Raw genomic sequence first — 14,079 nt, 5'->3', positions numbered from 1 at the left:
TAAGTCACTTTACCAACTTTACATGAACCATGTGCACATACGTAGCACAAGCTGAGATTGCCACCACTGTACCTATATATAATCACACTACTCCTGTCAGTAATGTGGATGCTCCTGTACTCTACAAATCAGATCAAACGAGCAGTGAAGATTCTATACCAAAATAATGGAAACAGTACACACAAATAAGCCTGACGCCACTGAAATCCCCTTATAAATGGTCCCATTTATCAACAATTGCATTTGCCATGCGATCTGGTCGCGGTACTAGCTCCCATGATCGTATTGCAAGATGCAAACTTAGCTCCGTCATGTATTAAAAAGCCCCCGCAGGGACAGAGGCTCCTAAAGGATGTGCTGGGAGTGAGGTGACCACGTCAGCAGTCTCTTCACTCCTGTGCCAGGCTCCTGTACATGTGTGGTGCACGGTGGCTATTGCCAGGGAGGGCTCCTCTGTGCATTCCGGAGCTTGATAAATCTGACAGCATCGCATCCCCCATGGGGATATCTGCTGCAATCCCTCCATAATACGTCTGGGGGATACTTAATATTTGCGGGTATCCCCCAAAAATGGGCAACCCAATCCAATGACCGGTGGGGTGTGGCATCGCTTTTTAGTCATTGTGGCCCCACTCCCTGATTTTTATAGCCGCAAATTGCTCCATTTTACAGTGAAGGCGGAGCTACATGTCATGTGACTAGAATGATGCTATTCATTGTAAATCGCATCATCCAACTTCCCGGACACCCATTCCAGTCGGGAAGTAGGCGAAACCAGGAGACTGACCAACTCGTATGGGAGGCCTGGAGATCACCTGAAATTCGGAACTCTAATTTGGCAAGTATGGAATGTGAATGTTCACCTTGGAATATACAGTTGGCCATACCTCCCAACCAGCCCACTTTTTAATTGTCTCAATCAAGGGGTGGGTGGGGTTGGTTGGTTAGGCACACTTGCACACATATTATATCAGCATGGGCCCTCCTTTTTTTTGCAGTTTGTTAATAACCCTTTCGGTAAATAAAATAGTGTACTTAACCAATCATGTTACCTTCCTGTACTGTTATGCACAACAAATATATTAGACCCATTTTCTGCTTTACAATGTGATACTGCATACAGCACAGCCAAAGATTTAGCTGCAGAACAGGCGATCAGACTGGCAAGTCACTTCCTTAAAGATTGGAACAGAATGTGTGCTAGTTTGCTTTCACTCCTGTGTGTTTATTATCTCAGAATGTTGGTTACATTCACATTTTCAAGAATCATTTCACATTGATCCAACTTTTTGTCAACGAAAGCCGTCATCTGTATTGATCATGCTGCTTGTCCGTCTGTTATTAATCTGTATTAATGTGTTCATGTGGCTTACATTTCTGCCGATGTAGGGAGCACTGATCAAGGTAAAGTAGAGGGTTGTTCATTGCTGTGTTTTAGATCAGATATTATATGCACATCAGCAGATACTTGATGCAGAACTGTAGATTGTTCTGTTTTTCATTAAATAAAAGTAACTTGTACCATTTTATTTTTTCTAACAATTTTTTTTTTTAACTTAATGCAATAACAAGATAATATAACTATTGAATAAAAGCATACGAGCCTTGCTGTGGACTAAAATATTTGATAGTGTTTTACAATGTTACTTTAAGTAGTGATATTAAATTATGATTTATTTTTTTTGTATTGTATTGCAGTAAGTTATGTTCTCCTGCAGATATCACACTAGTATATAATATATGTAAGCATAATTTGACTTAAAAAAGAAGGGAAAAATAATAATCACCTTTTGTCTTTGTTTTTATTTTCTATTTATTGCATTTTCAAAGTTATGGAGAACAAAAATTGGCATGGAGTGGGGGTTACAAAAAAAATAGAGGGAAGGAGAGGTGGCATATACACCCGAGGTTACAGAGTGATATCAAAATAGAATATATAATTTGTAGAAAGATTGGGGAAATACATGCGTAGAATCATAATATAAAGAAATGTATCACCTGACTATTTACCAGCCGTAGTCAGGTTTTTCAACAGTCGGGCTTCCGGCGTCTGTATTTGAACCGGAGGCTATTCAGCCACGGGGATATCATACCCAAACCGTCCTCATGTACTAATGACAGAAGTCAAGAGCAGGAGTGACACATCTCAGCTTCCGGTTGTTATGGTTACTGGAACTCCGCTCCATAACTTCTGGTTCCCATGATAATGACATACACAATCTGTTGCTATGGTGAGGGCACACAACATTATTCCTGAACGTCCAGCTCCAGTGATTGTGGCTTTCACTTGTAAACAGAAGAGAATACACATGATGCTTACTCATTTCAATGCTGGTCTTAATTCAAAGTGGACTATTAAACAAAGTTGTCCATACATATAAGCCATTTGTCAACAGGAGGGCCCACTCTACTGTCTGTAGACTCCACCATAGCGGCCAGACACCCAGATGGAGTACAGCCGTGTACCCGACTCAGACAGAACAGCATAGGCAGCCTGCCAGGAAACCGCCAACAAGGATCACTTCCCATGCAGGTCTAAGTGTCGTGGACCCACTACAGGGGTAGGAGCAAACTTGTAGGAGAGTTTTGAAGCTCAATGGGCACCTGACATCGATGGAGGCCAGCAGGAAAGGGGACCAGGCAGTCTCAGGCAATATTACATGGTGCAACATACGTTTAGAGGAGGATGGACACGAAGCACTAGAAAGATGCATCCACTAGCTAGTCACTACCCCCATCACCTTTGTTTCTAGGCAATATATCTCCAAAATAATTGACATAAAATATAAATATTTGGTATGGCTAAACTGAGAACTAGACAATTTTTCAGAAAAGTTTACCGGGTTTCACTAATTAAAGTAACCATGGGATGTATCATGGGTTAGTAAGGACGGGAAGAGGGGTAGTTTGCTAAACTGTCCAGTTAGAAATCTTGAGTGACAACCTATTGTTATGGCATACTTGCCTGCTCAACCTGGAATATCCGGGAGACTCCTGAATGTCGGGGAGCTCTTCCTGGGGAGTAGATTAGCTTCCTGGATCACACCCACTTCACCAGTGGAGGGGGTGATACATGGGCTCAATGAAGAAATTCCCTACGAATGGGGTCATCATGGTCCCAATGCATAAAACCACAAGTCATGAACATTGTACAGCGGGGGTGGCACTTCAATGATGCAATTCACGGAACCACACCTCCCGCCCTGCCGTCACCTTCCAAAATCTACTAAAATGAACATAAAAAATGTCAGCAAGTATGTACAACAACGGAGTGCAATATATACAATTGTCATGAAACAGAGGAAAGAGACAAGGCCAATATTGTTCATGCCATCTGACTGACCATGTTAGCTTATTGCGACAGGCCTATAAAATGGTTGCGATGCGCCTGCATTTTTCTAACCCCCTCCCCCATCTTTACCACCCACAAACAGACCCTAACTGTCGATCACTCTGTCTAAACCCTCTCTGCGAGCGTCATCTCAGAGGCACCGGGACGCATGCGCCGTGCGACTTAGACGCATGCGCTGTAGTAAAAACTTTGTCCATTTGCGTAAGTATCGGCATAACAATCAGCTCTGACTGAGGCCCGTTACCAGGGACAAATCAGTAAAAACAACGACTGTGCTTTGAGAGCAACTATGGAAGAGTGTCTGGAATAGTAGTGTGGAGTTTGTCTGGGTGCGGAGCCAGGGCTAGGCTACTGGGGCTGGCCCAGAGCTGGAGAATGTGGCAATACTAATCCTTCCACACATCTAGGACAGGTTCCTCTTAAGTCATGGCCAGGTTGCCCCATGATCACATAGACATGTTAAATGCATGGTACGTACAATAGATCAGATTTCAAATAAATACAATTAGATAGTTACAGTAATGACTTCACCACTTGGAAAGTTTTAAAGTGGCAACAGAAATAAATGGTAATCTAGCCTGGTTTAGCATTTATATTTGTTTTAAAACTATGGAGCTGATTCAGACCCGCTCGCTAGGATGCGTTTGCTCGTAGCTGGACGATTTTTGCAATCTGCGCATAAGTATGCATCGCAGTGCGAGAGATCGGGAAGTGTTCGCTCGGAGCGCATAGACTGCCCAGCAGAGTGAGTGACAGGAGAAGCCGCTTGTGGCTGGTTAGAGGGGTTGCCACTAACAACGGGGGAGTGGAGGTGCGAACGCAGGCGTGCCTGACCGTCTTAATGCCGTTTCAGAGGCGTGCATAATTAACAGGCAGCGTCATTGTACACATCACATGGTTGTATTTCACACTGAAGTGATCGCAGTGCTTGCAGCAGGGTATAGTCAACCTCAAGCACTGCGATCGCATCCAATGGTCCTCGATGTACCGATGGTTTCATACACTTCCTGGAGATAACCTGCACAAGTGGGCGTCTTATAACAGGCTTTTGGGCGTCTGCATACTCAAAGTGATCGCACGCCAAGACACAGTGGGCATGCTTATGCCTTGCCATGCGATGGCCTGCCTTGCAGGGTGTGTGCCGGATTTGCATACTCTGGGTGCAAGCGTACGCATCTAGCGAGCAGGTCTGAATGAGCTCCCAACCATCAGCAGGTATTGACAAACCGATTGTTAGTAGATCTAGCCCGATGTTTCACAGCGTAAGGCAAAGGTGTTTTGTATATTTGCATGTAGGTGGGGTTTACTCCATGTAAGTCTGCTGAGAAGTGTTTTATCATTGAATATTTGTGGCATATTCCTTGAAAGTGCCCATTTACAGGGTATACTCGCAAATATTAAGTATCCCCCAGATGTACTATGAAGGCATTGCATCAGATGTCGATATCTCCGCTATCCGATACGGTCCATCCTTTTAGCCATCAGCCGCCACCCCCATAGGTTTCAATGGGGGTTGTGAAGCTGTGGCCCCCGCAGCTAACGCCATCTGTATATGGGAATAGCAGTTGTAGAATATAGGTTGCATTTCGCAAAATGTACCGGGAGAATGTTCCTTCTGAACCCTCCCCGGCAATGGCCGCTGCACATGCGTGGTCAGTAGAGTCCCAATAGAGGTGTAAAGAGATCGCTGACGCGGTCACTTCACTCCGACCACATCGTATGGACAGAGGCCCTCACTCAGAGGCGGTTGCAAGAAGCGACCGCTCGCTCTGAATGTGGGCGGCCGCTTGAATTTTCTAGTGCAGCCTCCTGGTCGCTAGCTAAGCTGTGGGTTTCCACCCACAGCTTTAGCGACCGACCAGGTTGATGGTAGCGATGGTCAAGACCATCGCGGCCATCAGGGCTTGCGACGAGACCCTAAGGTTGGGTCTCGGCAACCTCAAGCCCCAGGGAGCTTCCTGCTCTGATCGAGCAGGAAGCTCTCCACTGACATCACTGCTGATGTCAGTGCGGCCGCCCACAAAACGGCAGGCATTCCTTAAGGAACGCCTCCGTTTGTGTAGCCACCCCACCCCCCGCCACGCCTACAAAACGGGGCGAGCTGTCGATCAACATCGACAGCCGTCCCTTTGGTAGAGAGCTCCGGAGCGAGAGAATTTCTGTCTCGCTCCGGGGCTTGCGCATGCGCAGTGCCTAAACATCGACCCGTTTGCGAGCGCTCTGCGCTTGCGACCGGGTTGAAATGAGGGCCAGACTCCTTTCGGAGTCCCTATCCCGTGTGCTATTGAATACATTTGGGCTGTATTATCACACACTGCAGTGCTAATATCGCGCCCAGATCGCATTGAGTATGAGATTATTAATAAATGGGCTCCTTAGAAGCTTAAGCTGGGTACCCACTAATGTGGTCAAATACACGATGCGATATGCACCATGTATGACGACGGCTGATCTGAAGCCTGGCATATCGGGCGGTCCCCACACACAGAGCGAAGTGGTGGCCGACCGCCCGATATGCCGGCACCTCCCTCCCTCACCCGCATAGCGCAACATGGGGTAGTACATCGCATCCCCAGATCGAGTGGATTTTCCGTAACATCTGGGGATGCGATGTACGACCCCACGGGAGCGCGCTCGGGATGATATCATGCCCACACACGGTACGATATAGCAGCTATATCGTGCCAATATGTCAGATCGGTTACTATATCGCACCGTGTATGGCCGGCTTAAGCGATGTGTGTACCCAGCAATGCGATGGGCGACTGCACCACCAACGGGCCGACATAACGGGCAGGCGGTACACATTACACGATCTAGTGCCCGACCGCCCGATATGTCGGCACTAGCCGGATCCTGCTGCATGTAGGGCCGATCTGATGGTGCGACTGACGACCAATTCATATCGGCACATAACTGTGCTATACAAATCTGTTAGTAAATACAGTAAATAAGCTAGTTGCCTGGTCTGATCGCCTGTATTGTATCACTATACTGTACCAGTCATACACACACACACACACACGAACATTTTTCCATTTTAATTAAAAAAAATACTGATAGCTTTTTGCATTCTTATTGTAACAACTTTATGTTCTGTAGTATAATACAGGTATCACAGGGGATATCAGGGGATATAAATTGCTGTAACTCCTGTGGGGAAGTAATTGTATTACGCGTTCATTGTGTTGTCAGGAGTGGGCATGATATATTTTTGCACTGTCAGTAAATTTACTAACAGTTGTCACTGAGTTTACACAAAGTGGACCCTATCACTGTAGCTGGCAGCCTTTGGAGTGGAGGAAAGCAAACCGTAGCCTAAAGTGCTGTTTACCTGCTGCTGTTTGCTCAGCAGCATAACACACTGTGCTAGGTCCCCTCTGTCAGCAGGCAGGGCTCCTGGTAACTGGGTAGCATTGAGCCAGCATCATTCACAGACACACTGAGACTTGTTTTCTGAGCCAAAGACCAACAGGAGGAAGTCAATTAGAGGAGAGGGAGCTGTTGCTTCAGTGGATGGCTGCCTGGCTCACATCTCCTGTGCTGTGCGCTCATTGGTACCAGCCTGGATGAGAAGGGGCAGGAGCTGTGCGCTCTAATCCAGACTCAGCAGCAACTGGAGGTGAGCGAGACGCATCTGTAGGAGTCACACAGTCTGATGCCAGCTCAAGCACCTCTATAGGCGCAACAGTCTGTGAGGCTGGCAGGGTGCGAGCCCAGGACTGTAGAACAGAGTACAGGTGCTGTCTGGCAGGTGTGTGGACAGACCTGCAGTATATAGGTGCCTTAAAGCAGGGTGTGTGGAGTGTGGACAGACCTATAGGTGCGCCCTGTGCCTATGACCGCGCCAGGACGCAGCGGAGCAGTGCGCATTGGCACCGGGTGGAGGGGGATCTGTTCCCGGACTTCTCACGTGAATAGCATCGGGATTATCCGCCAAGACGCCTCGGATCTTGTACAGGGGCTCGTCCAAGATGGGCAGAGAGCAGCGGCAGCAGCAGCGGGAGAAGGCAGCGGGGCTCCGCATCCAACGCTCGCAGAGCCGCAGCAGTCTCTCTGCGTCCTTCGAGGCACTGGCCGGCTACTTCCCGTGCATGACCTCGCTGGAGGAGGATGAAGGTGAGAGCGCTGGCTGTGGTATGATCTGCAGACCCTCCAACATGATGACCCCTTCCAGGAGGCTCAAAGTGCTCTGCTTCCGAGATTCCCACATTTATAATTGGAGTCACCTGCAGTTATACTACATGTATGTGTAGTTATTTCATGTCTGTATGTTAGTGTCCAGGCTCAGTTATCCCACTGAATGCAGCTAAACATGTGCAGAGTCTACTTGTTGTGTCCCCGGCAGGGAGGCTCCAGGGCAGATTTTATAGAGATTTATTATCAAAAGTTTTGCACGTCTACATTTATATTGTTATTACACATGTCAGTCATTGAGATGGGGCAACTAGAAAATCCCAGCTGTTACTGCGCAGGTTATAGTCATTGAGATGGGGCAACTGGTAAGATCCAGCTGTTACTGCGCAGGTTATAGTCAGGGAGAGGGGGCATCTAGGAGACCCCAACGGTTACTGCACAGGTTATAGTCAGGGAGAGGGGGCATCTAGGAGACCCCAACAGTTACTGCACAGGTTATAGTCAGGGAGAGGGGGCATCTAGGAAACCCCAACAGTTACTGCACAGGTTATAGTCAGGGAGAGGGGGCATCTAGGAGACCCCAACAGTTACTGCACAGGTTATAGTCAGGGAGAGGGGGCATCTAGGAGATCCCAGCTGTTACTGCGCAAGTTCTAGTCAGGGAGATGGGGCAACTAGGAGCCCCCAGTTGTTACTGCATAGTTTATAGTTAGAGAGAGGGGGCCACTAGGAGATCCCATCGGTTACTTTACAGGTTATAGTCAGGGAGAGGGGGCAACTAGTAGACCCCAGTCAGTGGCAAACGCAGGATTTCTAGAAGGGGGTTTCCAAATGTTTGATTTTAGAGCGAGTGTGGCCAGTCCATGAGGATGGCATAATTAGCACTTATCCAGCTTTAATAGGCGTCATACAAAGTGTATAGTGTGTCATAATTCCAGCATATAGAGGACTAGCGATCACAGTAAGCCATTAAATGCGGCAGTATGGCCATCCTTCCTGAGCTGAATGTTTTTATTTTAGATGTGGGCACCATTCCAGAGCATTAGAGCAAGTCCAGGAGTCTGGGGGAGCAGCAGAAGAACCTAGCACTGTCCTGGACATATATGTACATATTGAGCTCTATAGCAGCACATCCCTAACAGTGAATGTTTTCCAGATCTCCTAGTTGGTGCACAGGTTATTTATTACTGACTGATACATGTTAAAAGTTGCACAGGTGGTGCAAATTATTTAATTTATGATACTGTGAAGAAAATGCGGCACTAGAAAAAATTCTATTACATTACTATTTCTATTGTGGTCATGGTGTGGGCTGGGGAGGGGGGTTTCCAGGCAGACGGAAACCCCCCCTGCATTTGCCTATGACCCCAGCTGTTACTGTAGAGGTTATAGTCAGGGAGAGGGGGCAACTAGGAGACCCCAGCTGATACTGCACAGGTTATAATCAGGAAGAGGGGGCAAGTAGGAGAACTCAGGGACTGCTGATCTACCTTGTGTCAAGTACAACACAGTCATCAGTCAGAAGGGCTACTGACAGCCATCAGATAAACAGAACTATCCCCTGTCCTGTAATACTGTAGGTTGCATCTATTGTAATCAAAAATCAAGTATCGGGCAGAGATAAAGGTTAAGGGATGTGTAGTCTTGTGATTGCTAAAGTATGGTCTGCATATTGAATTGCCAGAAGAACATGTAGCATTCGTATGCGAATTCACTTTCCATTACATGTAAGACCCAGATTGTTGCCCTTGCTTATTTATATTTCAGATTTATATTTTATCTAGACTATATGCACACACACATACTGTATATCATACTGTATATAAATATGTATACACACATTCATGTGTGTGAATACATTTCATTAATATGTATGTACTACTCATTTTTTATTTATAAATATATGTTTATAGAATCACTATAAAACCCATATAATTGTACTGTTTAAGTTTGAGAAAATGCATTACTATGGTTATAATTTCTATAGACGCTAGATTATTTTAGCCAATTTTCTTTATACTGTATGTATGTCAGGATACATACAACTGTGCAGTATTTCACACATATCAGTCCATTAAATAATGAAAACAAAATAATAAAATATTTTTTAACATAGTTTTGGGAATTAAAAATCAATAGTAACCCATCTGATTGTTCCAATATACCCATTTATATGAGCAATGAACTTAACCATATGTTTTCCATTGGCAGTTGCAAGGAAACTGCGTTTCGGTTTTATCTATAATAGCTATTACATGTCTATTGCTTCATAATGTTGTGTATCACTGTAGTTTGTTTCACTGTTTTATGCCTTTATACTGTATACAGAATTTGGTTATCAGTATTTTTCAGAAAAAGCTAATTATTATCTTAGGATATTAGCATAGATCACAGGTTCTCAAACTCGGTCTCCAGGACCCCAAACAGTGCATGTTTTCCAGGTCTCCTCACAGAATCACAAGCGAATAATCGGCTCCATCTGTGGATCTTTTAAAAAGTCAGTGAGTAATGAGTACACTTGTGCACCTGCTGGGGGACCTGGAAAATGTGACCTGTGTGGGGTCCTGAGGACCTAATATCTATGCCAGTGGTTTGAGAACCACTGGTATAGATATTAGGTTCTTTGTACAGAATCTATGTGAACTAAAAGTGATGGAATTTGCAGTAAAATTTTACGCAAATGTTTTTTTGTTGCAAAACAGACTGTTACGCGGAGGTGCTCATTTCCAACGTTACAGTCTTCGAGTTCCACATTTGCTCTGTCCCATGATTTGTCTTCCCCTCTTTAGCAGTAGCAATTTGCCTAGTCACCATTACACTGATTGTGTCACTGAGCGTCAGGTTAGCAGAGGGTCAGTGCTTTTAAAAGGCAAAATATACAGTTTGTCACATTGCGATTATTTGGCTTCCAGTGACTAAATTGGCTTTATCTTCCATTGCACCACTTATGTTAATTTTCAATATTTCAATTTAATTAAAACGGCCAATGCACCTATAAATTATATTGGGATATCCGTAGGAACACTCTCATCGTGTTCCAAAAAAAAAATGTAATGCAAAGAGACTGCCAAGGACACAATGTGATCCATTAATGTCTATGCTGTCTACAGATGTTGCTGTGCTGCATATATTATTTACTTATGAGACAGTATAGGTAGCACAGCATAGATGTCAATGCTGTCTGAACTGCACAATTTCCCAGCTGGTTTTCTTGCATGGTACATAGAAAAATATTAGGTGGACAAGCCCCTACCCACCTTTTGAAGAAGGTGACTGATAACAGCGAGCACTAGATCGTACCTAGCAGGGATTTGATTGCAGAGATTGTCAGGTCAGGTTGGCAATGCCCCCAGAAGGGGCATGTGGGAGAATGTCCCCATATATTTATCGGCTAGTTCGCCAATGAGCAGATTTGTGCACTTTGGCCCTGCATGAGTTTGGCCAAAAATGGTCACAGATCCAATTGTTATGTGACCAAATTTCACAGTGTGTGGGCATCATTTGTTATATTGTTCAATTAGGCCACATGTTCTCAAACTCGGTCCTCGGGACCCCAAACAGTACATGTTTTCCAGGTCTCTTCACAGAACCACAAGTGAAATAATTAGCTCCATCTGTAGATCTTTTAAAATGAGTCAGTGAGCAATGAATATACCTGTGCACCTGTTGGGTGACCTGGAAAACGTGACCCGTGTGGGGTCCTGAGGACTGAGTTTGAGAATCACTGAATTAGACCTTTGCACACAAAAATAGTTAAAGTGAGCTAAAATTAAATGAAAAAACTTAGGAAGTGGTCCATGAAACTCTACAGAACCAAATGTAACACTTATGGGTATAATTACTAAACTGAGAGGTTTTAGAAGTGGAAATGTTGCCCATAGCAACCAATCAGATTCTAGCTATTATCTTCCAGAAGGTGCTAGATAAATGTTAAGCAGAATTTGATTGGTTGCTATGGGCAACATCACCACTTCTAAAAACACGGACTTTAGTAAGTATACCCCGTAGTGCTAAGTTGGATGCATATGCATTAAGAATAAATGAAGTCTAGAAAGTTGCATGTAAAAATACCAGATTTGTGCCCAATAGGGGCACTGGGCAAGTACTGTCTTACCCAGGCCCCACTTCATGCCGGCTAGCACAATCTTAATAGTGTTTATTTTTCAGAGCAGCATATGCCCCTCCATCCCCCCATTAGCAACAATGTCTCAGTGCCCTGGTGCCCATTTGCTACGTAAGTCATACACATTAAAAGATACATCCAGCTCTGCGCCATAGTCTGTATGTGCCAGATGCTCAGCAGACCTACCTACACCCATATATACTATAACATATTTATTACATATAAATATGGTTTGCTACATTCATTATATGTTAATTAAATGGATCAGGTCATTAGTCCTAAACCACTACCCATGTGTCTGGCTTTCAGCCGTCTAGTGGTGTAATTTGCTATAGCCTCTGACTCTACCACAGGATTCTCTAGTCTCTTTCTATGTAGAACATGTAAAGTGGCAAATACGATTGTGAGCAATGATTACAGCATGAAAGGTTACCGAGCCATTATCTTCTTATTACTGAGAATGAGCGTTATTACAGACAACAGTGTTCCGCCCCATTGTGCTTATCATACCATTAACATCAGGGAAAGGAATTGCACAGGTTCCCCCATTCATGTGAGTGCACTTTTATATTTCCCTGCGCTGTTTTTATAATATTCCCATCTTTTTGTGGAAGGATAATAATGGTAATGCAGGAGCACGTGATACCGGCTGTCACTGTGCATCGATTAGGATGTACTCTGCATTCTTACCTTCACCCGGTTACTGCAGCACCAGATACAAGTTATGTCTGGAACATTCAGTTACCTTTACTATAATGCTTTTGGAATCGCAGTGTCTACTTGTCATATTCTTCATTGCTTCTGGGTCTTCTTTGTAAATATTTCTTTGTAAACCCAACCAGTACCTCCTTCCACATAGATGGCAATAAAGGAGCTGATGTATAGTCCTAGTATGACTGAGAGGGCCCAGTTCTAATAGGTGTTAACATTTCTTATTTCTTTGGTAACAACAACAGGACAGCTCCATAGATTTTGGGACACTAACACTTTATTATGGCGTCTTGTTGGTATCACCTTAACACAACAAATGGTGTGACCTCCGCATGTTTATGTTCTGCCCCTTATTGGCATTGTGGATAACAGTAGGTTGTTTACCCGATAGGAGACTCATAGTACATCGTGGGCCGATGCTTTCAGTCTGCACATACGTCCGAGTCTCGCTGCGCATGCACCCTGCAGGTTACCCAAAAAATGCCCGCAGATCCATTCAATTTCAGTGGACGTTTCTGGGAGGTAACAGGGGGTGGCTAACTGGAGAGAGGCGTGACTCGTTCAGCGATTGTGTCTAAAGACCCAGTTACACTGACCCTGGCGGCCATGTTTAGGCGGAGATATAGCTCCTGCCTTAGGGTACATGCATTCTCCCATGGTTCAACCTATGGTGTGTGCTAATATGCACAGCGGCAGATTAGCGCCAAAACCTGTTGGCTTCTCACTAGAAAGCCCATTGGCTGCAGCATTAGCAGAAAGATGCAGTCGTGGCTGCGTAGAAAGACGCCTCTGAATGTGCCTTCAGGCTTGAAACTCACTCCGTGTAGCAGCCTATTATTATATACTTCCTCTAATTACGATAACATTCAATAGTGTGTGTCACAGTTTTTTAAGATGGTCACATGTAGAGCTGATACTGGCGGTAGAGGATGTACTGATTTGTTAGGCCACATACATCAGTACCCCCATTTTGTTAATATTTACCTCCAATATTAAATGCGGTGGCCATTTTGTTGGAGCACAAATGCATTTCCTGCTAGGAACCTATTTCAATGTCTCATGCTATGGGGACATTGATGCCAAGATATGTTATTCCTCTCCTGATAAAACTACACATGCACTGGACCAACTAGATGAAGAGAATCATGTAGCTAGATATACAAATATGTTACAAGTCATCATTATCAGTGCACACATGCACTATTCTGGGTGCAAAAGATACGCCACCAAACAGGTGTGTGTCTATGCTTTCATCCACCACTGCTTAGGCCGCAGTGGTAGTGACACACCCTCACTGAGCTTTGCTTACATGACAGCGGTCGGTTACAGCCCAGCTGCACCTCCTCAGTCATGAGTGTAGATGCGGATGAAATACGGATGTCTTTGCATCACCTGTACTTGCACGGGTGTGGATTAACAGATAGACAATGTCTAGATAGACACAAAATGTTAGACAGTCAATATGTCGACTGTGACAAAAGGTCAACAGGGACAAAGGGTCAACATGTTAGAAGGTCGACAGGTTCAAAAGGTCGACATGAACATGGTCGACACATGTTTTTGTTCTTTTTTTTAAGCCCTAATCTTAACCCCTTGGTGCCTAACCCTCCCTCCTGGTGCTTAACCCTAACCGTCAGGATAGGTGCCTGACCCTAACCGTCCCATCTAGTGCCTAACCCTCCGGTAAGTGCCTAACCCTAACCCTCCCTCCTGGTGCCTAACCCTAACCGTCAGGCTAAGTGCCTAACCCTCCGGT

General features: G+C 44.9%; 1 protein-coding gene across 16 annotated transcripts in view; it reads left to right on the top strand.

The window, feature by feature from the left end:
- Positions 1–14,079, top strand: part of RIMS2 (regulating synaptic membrane exocytosis 2) — an 801,312-nt gene that overhangs the window by 772,231 nt on the left and 15,002 nt on the right. For 2 of the 16 annotated variants that reach the window (XM_088442656.1, XM_088442654.1), the window contains exon 1: positions 6,951–7,471. The exons of the other annotated variants lie outside the window; for them this stretch is intronic. In XM_088442656.1, coding sequence (XP_088298782.1) covers positions 7,327–7,471 — 145 coding nt within the window. In that variant the 5' untranslated portion in view covers positions 6,951–7,326. Of the gene's footprint in view, positions 1–6,950; positions 7,472–14,079 lie in introns of those variants that run through there. 16 annotated transcript variants of the gene reach the window in all.

Source organism: Taudactylus pleione, unplaced genomic scaffold, assembly GCF_031769625.1.
Source record: "Taudactylus pleione unplaced genomic scaffold, aTauple2 ptg000314l, whole genome shotgun sequence".
Lineage (NCBI taxonomy): Eukaryota > Metazoa > Chordata > Amphibia > Anura > Myobatrachidae > Taudactylus > Taudactylus pleione.
The sequence above is the reverse complement of the archived record's forward strand: the minus strand, read 5'-3'. Positions and strand labels throughout refer to the sequence as shown.